Source organism: Taurulus bubalis (assembly GCF_910589615.1).
Source record: "Taurulus bubalis genome assembly, chromosome: 10".
Lineage (NCBI taxonomy): Eukaryota > Metazoa > Chordata > Actinopteri > Perciformes > Cottidae > Taurulus > Taurulus bubalis.
This window is the reverse complement of record NC_136598.1, coordinates 27887773-27895244: the sequence shown is the minus strand read 5'-3', so window position 1 is coordinate 27895244 and position 7472 is coordinate 27887773. Positions and strand designations below refer to the sequence as shown.

The following is a 7472-nucleotide window of genomic DNA, read 5'->3' as shown; positions in this document are numbered from 1 at the left end:
GGACCGGAGGATCCAGGATTTACTCGATCAGATTCATGACCCGAGAGATGCAGATCTTTGAATCTCAAATCTCTTCTGGATTTTATTTGGATCGGAGGATCTGGAAATGACGGAGTTTAGTGAATCCAGCAGAAGCAGGAGGAAGAGGAAGAGAAGGAGGAAGAGGAGGAGGGATGAGGAGCCTCTTACAACAGCTCTCGCTCTCCCCCCTGTTCTCTCTGTCTCTCTCACTCTCTCTCTCTTCTCTCAGCCTCTCATCACATTCAGCATCTCTCAGCCTGAGAGGAGGAAGAGGAGGAGGAGGAGTAAAATAGAGCGAAATAGAGTCGGTGTATTTAATCTGCCGCTCCATCGTCTCGTTGGGATTATTCTGAACTCGTCTGGTTTGTTGGACGCCGTCACGTTTCTGCTGAAGACGTCTCTGGAAGTCAAGGACGAACTGACGAAGAAGACCAAGGGGTCCTGAGACGAGGAGACGAGAAGACAAGAAAACAAGGAGACGAAAAGACGAGAAGAGTAGAAGACGAGGAGACGAGAAGACAAGAAAACAAGTAGACAAGAAGAGTAGAAGACGAGGAGACAGAGAAGACGAGGAGACAGAAAAGAGTAGAAGACGAGGAGAAAGAGAAGACGAGGAGACAGAGAAGAGTAGAAGACGAGGAGAAAGAGAAGACGAGGAGACAGAGAAGACGAGGAGACAGAGAAGAGTAGAAGACGAGGAGACAGAGAAGAGTAGAAGACGAGGAGACAGAAAAGACGAGGAGACAGAAAAGAGTAGAAGACGAGGAGAAAGAGAAGACGAGGAGACAGAGAAGACGAGGAGACAGAGAAGACGAGGAGACAGAGAAGAGTAGAAGACGAGGAGAAAGAGAAGACGAGGAGACAGAGAAGACGAGGAGACAGAGAAGAGTAGAAGACGAGGAGACAGAGAAGAGTAGAAGACGAGGAGACAGAGAAGAGTAGAAGACGAGGAGACAGAAAAGACGAGGAGACAGAGAAGACGAGGAGACAGAGAAGAGTAGAAGACGAGGAGACAGAGAAGACAGAGAAGAGGAAAAGACGAGAAGACGAGTCGCTCTTCGATTCATCCCCAATGTCTCTGGACGCCTCACCGGAGCGAGAGTCCAGAAGCTCCTGCTGCCACGCGGCTTCATCGCAGGGGCTGACACCCTGACATGCAAACCCATACATTACCCAGCATGCATTGAGGCTTCTCCCCTCCAACGTGCCGTGGTTTGTCGCGTTTAAAACGAGGACTCGCGTCTTTCTGAACCGTCGCCGTGAGACTCAGAAGGAGGTCTGGACATCCATCTCCTGATTTATTCATCAGTCATCAATAATTAATCTGATCGGAATTGAAAAGTAAGGTTTTCATTTTTCTTCTTCACAATAATAATAAAAGTAGAAACTCAAATTCGAGATTTCTGGTTTATTTGATCGCCATGAAACTGGCAGAAAGTTAAATCCTTCAAATAACAAGATTTCAGCCTTTTTAATATTTGATGATTCTTCATCTGAAAGAGATTTTAAAGTAGTTGTGATGGAAGATCAGAGCTGCGTGACGAGAACCATTCGTCTCTGAGCCGACGACGTCGACCATGAAACCGAAAGGATTTCTTCTTCTCTGATTCCGAAGCCTTCAGCGGTTCTTCTTCTCTTGTGGATATGTGAACATCCGCCGCTCTCATGGAGCGACCGTAGGAGCCGGCAGACGCTCGGTGTAATCCACGGCTCGGACGTGTCCGCCGTCTGTGACGTGTCCGTCGTCCAGGACTAAAACCTAAAACGTCCTCCGACTCCACGAACCCAACAGAGGCCCTTCCTCTCGCAGGCTCCGCCCGCCTCTCGGGGAGATGGCGGCGGCCATCGCCAGCTCCCTGATCCGACAGAGGCGGCAGGCCCGCGAACCCCACCCCGAAAAGGTCGCCGCCCCCGGCAAGCGCCGAGCAACGAGTCCCAGCAAAGACCCGCGGTCGCTGTGCGAGAGGCACATCTTCAGCGTCTTCAACAAAGTGCGCTTCTGCAGCGGGAAGAAGAGACCCGTCCGCCGGAAACCAGGTGGGTTCGCTTCCTACTCAGCTTTTAGATGGACCAGATGGGTTCACTTCCTACTCAGCTTTTATATGGACCAGATGGGTTCGCTTCCTACTCAGCTTTTATATGGAACCAGATTGGGTTCACTTCCCTACTCAGCTTTTATATGGACCAGGTGGGTTCGCTTCCTACTCAGCTTTTAGATGGAACCAGATTGGGTTCACTTCCCTACTCAGCTTTTATATGGACCAGATGGGTTCACTTCCTACTCAGCTTTTAGATGGACCAGATGGGTTCACTTCCTACTCAGCTTTTAGATGGAACCAGATGGGTTCACTTCCCTACTCAGCTTTTATATGGAACCAGATGGGTTCACTTCCCTACTCAGCTTTTATATGGAACCAGATGGGTTCACTTCCTACTCAGCTTTTATATGGAACCAGATGGGTTCACTTCCTAGCTTTGATTGTCCGCTCTAGATTCCTTGTTTCAGGACTAATAATGCAGCCATGACTTCTAATAAACTTTGCATAATTTTCATCAACGTTTTTAAATACTTAGCATCAGCTGACTGTTTCATTCTGGAGACTTTCTCTTGATGAAATAACAGAAACCTCCTGCAGAGTAACAAGTTCCCTCCTGAGGAACTCGTTTGCTGGACCGATGTTTTCAACATTTACTCATTTATGAGTTGCGTCTCTCATTAGCCGACACCCCGCTGCTGCCAACCGCTTCATGTTTTCTTGGCAATGCAACAAACGGCTTCTTAAAGGAACCATTAGGCAGCGGCGTGTGCTTGATCAACTCAATCACACTCTACAGTCCAGAGGCTTCTTCAACTCCTCCAACAGAGGAGTTATTAAAGGCTTCATGCTGCATTCTCTCTCCTGACCACCAGGGGCGACTCCTCTGGTTGTATAGAAGTCTATGCTTCATGTGTTAAAGCTGCATTCTCTCTCCTGAACACCAGGGGGCGACTCCTCTGGTTGTATAGAAGTCTATGCTTCATGTGTTAAAGCTGCATTCTCTCTCCTGACCACGAGGGGGGACTCCTTCGGTTGTATAGAAGTATATGCTTCATGTGTTAAAGTGGCATTCTCTCTCCTGACCACCAGGGGGCGACTCCTCTGGTTGTATAGAAGTCTATGCTTCATGTGTAAAGCTGCATTCTCTCTCCTGACCACCAGGGGCGACTCCTCTGGTTGTATAGAAGTCTATACTTCATGTGTTGAAGCTACATTATCTCTACTGACCACCAGGGGGTGACTCCTCTGGTTGTATAGAAGTCTATGCTTCATGTGTTAAAGCTGCATTCTCTCTCCAGACCAACAGGGGGCGACTCCTCTGGTTGTATAGAAGTCTATACTTCATGTGTTTGTGCTGCATTCTCTCTCCTGACCACCAGGAGGCGACTCCTCTGGTTGTATAGAAGTCTATACTTCATGTGTTAAAGCTACATTATCTCTACTGACCACCAGGGGGTGACTCCTCTGGTTGTATAGAAGTCTATGCTTCATGTGTTAAAGCTACATTCTCTTTCCTGACCACCAGGGGGCGACTCCTCTGGTTGTATAGAAGTCTATGCTTCATGTGTTAAAGCTGCATTCTCTCTCCTGACCACCAGGGGGCGACTCCTCTGGTTGTATAGAAGTCTATACTTCATGTGTTTGTGCTGCATTCTCTCTCCTGACCACCAGGGGCGACTCCTCTGGTTGTATAGAAGTCTATGCTTCATATGTTAAAGCTGCATTCTCTCTCCTGACCACCAGGGGGCGACTCCTCTGGTTGTATAGTTCAGTCCGGCTCATCGGAAGGTTCGGGGTGAGGTTAGCTTAGCTTAGCACAAAGACTGGAAGCAGGAGGAAACTGTTAGCATCCAAAGAGGATAAATAAATCGTCCAGCTGCTGCAAAGAAAGATGCAATGAGGTATTTGTATTTGTTAGGTCGGAGTGATCTCAGCCGCCATCTTGTTTACATCCTCAGAGTATGAAAGGAGATGAAGTGTGATAACAGAAGATGAAAGGAGATGAAGTGTGATAATAGGATGAGATGAGATGAAGTATTATACCAGAAGATGAAAGGAGATGAAGTGTAATACCAGAGGATGAGAGGAGATGAAGTGTGATACCAGAGGATAAGAGGAGATGAAGTGTGATACCAGAGGATGAGAGCAGATGAAGTGTGATACCAGAGGATGAAAGGAGATGAAGTGTGATAACAGAGGATAAGAGGAGATGAAGGAGTTGAAGTGTAATACCAGAGGATGAAAGGAGATGAAGTGTGATACCAGAGGATGAGAGGAGATGAAGTGTGATACCAGAGGATAAGAGGAGATGAAGTGTGATACCAGAGGATAAGAGGAGATGAAGGAGATGAAGTGTAATACCACAGCATGAGAGGAGATGAAGTGTGATACCATAGGATGAGAGGAGATGAAGTGTAATACCAGAAGATGAAAGGAGATGAAGTGTGATAACAGGATTAAAGAAGAAGTGTGATACCAGAGGATGAAAGGAGATGAAGTGTGATACCAGAGGATGAGAGGAGATGAAGTGTAATACCTGAGGATAAGAGGAGATGAAGGAGATGAAGTGTGATAACAGAGGATGAGAGGAGATGAAGTGTGATAACAGAGGATAAGAGGAGATGAAGTGCAATACCAGAAGATGAAAGGAGATGAAGTGTGATAACAGAGAATGAAAGGAGATGAAGTGTGATACCAGAGGATGAGAGGAGATGAAGTGTAATACCTGAGGATAAGAGGAGATGAAGGAGATGAAGTGTGATAACAGAGGATGAGAGGAGATGAAGTGTGATAACAGAGGATGAAAGGAGATGAAGTGTGATAACAGGAAGAGAAGAAGAGTGAACAAGGTGAATCTGTAACATCTTTGAATAATAAATGGGTCCAGAGTGCAGAGATGGTGGTGATGGTTCAGCAGCTCTCAGACCTGCTAAGTGTGTGTTTGCAGCGTTGTTGTCTCTCTAAGTGTGTGTGTTGTTGTTGTTGTGTTGCAGTGGAGCAGCTGAAGGGCATCGTGACGCGTCTCTTCAGCGAGCAGGGCTTCTTCCTGCAGATGCAGCCTGATGGAGCCATCAGTGGAAACAAGGACGAGAACAGCGACAACAGTGAGTCTCCAGCTTTCAGGAGCCCTTAGTGAGAACCCTTAGTGAGAACCCTCTGTGAGAACCCTTAGTGAGAACTCTTTGTGAGAACCCTCTGTGAGAACTCTTTGTGAGAACCCTCTGTGAGAACCCTTAGTGAGAACCCTTAGTGAGAACTCTTTGTGAGAACCCTTAGTGAGAACCCTTAGTGAGAACTCTTAGTGAGAACCCTTAGTGAGAACTCTTTGTGAGAACCCTTAGTGAGAACCCTTAGTGAGAACCCTTTGTGAGGACTCTCTGTGAGAACCCTTTGTGAGAACCCTCTGTGAGAACTCTTTGTGAGAACCCTTAGTGAGAACCCTTAGTGAGAACTCTTTGTGAGAACCCTTAGTGAGAACCCTTAGTGAGAACTCTTTGTGAGAACCCTTAGTGAGAACCCTTAGTGAGAACTCTTTGTGAGAACCCTTAGTGAGAACCCTTAGTGAGAACTCTTTGTGAGAACCCTCTGTGAGAACCCTCTGTGAGAACTCTTTGTGAGAACCCTTAGTGAGAACTCTTTGTGAGAACTCTTTGTGAGAACCCTTAGTGAGAACCCTTAGTGAGAACCCTTAGTGAGAACCCTTTGTGAGGACTCTCTGTGAGAACCCTCCGTGAGAACCCTCTGGACTGAGGCTGATGATCTCAGGATTACAGATGCAGCTGCTTTTAGATCCTGTGGTTTTGAAACAATAACCAAAAAGAGGAGGAGAGAGAGGAGGAGGAGGAAGAGGACAAGGATGAAGAAGAGGAGGAAGAGGAGATTCACCCCTCTCTCTCTCTCTGACTCTGAGTTAAATAAAGGAGGATTAACAGCAGCCATCGCTGCAGGCCTCTTCCTCCTCCTCTTCATCCTCTTCATCCTCACCCACACTGCAGCTCAATGTCCCACAGGATTAAATCCCCTTTTATTCTCAGTTTATCAGCAGTGTAACGGTCCGATTACGCAAGGACCCAAAAGCACGACTCCGGAAGACAGAGATAAAGAATATAATTCTTTTACTGAACAGGTAACTACAGGTAACACACAGGGAGCGCTAGGTTCAAAAACACAAGACAATCTGGCAGGGGACAAGTGCAAGTGAGGGGACCTAAGTAGTGAAGACTAATGAGGGGATGTGCTACAGGTGAGACGGGGATGGGCCAGGTGCAAGGAATGAGGGCTGATGAGGAGGGAGTGACTGATGAAGGGGGCGTGCAGCAGGATCTGAAATGACAGGACAGTTAGTACACAGACAGGCAGACAGGATGAAAACAACTAATAGAGAACGTGTGGCGCTGAACCGTGACAAGCAGCTCATGCAGCCGGATGATGTTATACTGAATATAATGTTTCTCACAAAATATATAGTTCATATAGTCATAGTTAATATAGTTATAGTTCATAAAGTCATAGTTAATATAGTTGTAGTTTATATAGTTATAGTTCATAAAGGTATAGTTCATAAATGTATAGTTCATATAGTTATAGTTCATATAGTTAATATAGTTATAGTTAATATAGTTAATATAGTCATAGTTCATATAGGTATAGTTAATATAGTTATAGTTAATATATTTATAGTTAATATAGTTATAGTTCATATAGTCATAGTTCATATAGTTGTAGTTTATATAGTTTATAGTTCATAAAGGTATAGTTCATAAAGGTATAGTTCATATAGTTATAGTTCATATAGTTATAGTTAATATAGTCATAGTTCATAAAGGTATAGTTAATATGTTATAGTTAATACAGTTATAGTTAATATAGTCATAGTTCATATACTTATAGTTAATATAGTCATAGTTCATAAAGGTATCGTTAATATAGTTACAGTTAATATAGTCATAGGTAATATAGTTAATATAGTCATAGTTCATATAGGTATAGTTAATATAGTCATAGTTAATGTAGTTAATATAGTCATAGTTAATATAGGTATAGTTAATATAGTTAATATAGTCATAGTTCATATAGTAAATATAGTCATAGTTAATAGAGGTATAGTTAATATTGTCATAGTTCATAAAGGTATAGTTAATATAGTTATAGTTAATATACTCATAGTTAATATAGTTAATATAGTCAAAGTTAATATAGATATAGTTAATATAGTCTTAGTTCATAAAGGTATAGTTCATGTAGTTATAGTTAATATAGTTATAGTTGTTGTTGTAATATAGTCATAGTTAATATAGTTTAATATAGTCATAGCTAATATAGTTATAGTTAATGTAGTTAATATAGTTAATGTAGTTATAGTTAATGTAGTTAATAAAGTTAATATAGTTATAGTTAATATAGTTAATGTAG

General features: G+C 43.7%; 1 protein-coding gene across 1 annotated transcript in view; it reads left to right on the top strand.

Annotated features, from left to right (window-relative positions):
* Positions 1-1853: 1853 nt before the first annotated feature.
* The window catches only part of LOC306742226 (fibroblast growth factor 12-like), a gene marked incomplete at its 5' end in the record, with an annotated part of 10800 nt that continues 5181 nt past the window's right edge, over positions 1854-7472 (top strand). The window contains 2 exons of the mRNA XM_079224573.1: positions 1854-2058; positions 5054-5164. Of these exons, the coding sequence (XP_079080699.1) occupies positions 1854-2058; positions 5054-5164 (316 nt within the window). The remainder of the gene's footprint in view (positions 2059-5053; positions 5165-7472) is intronic.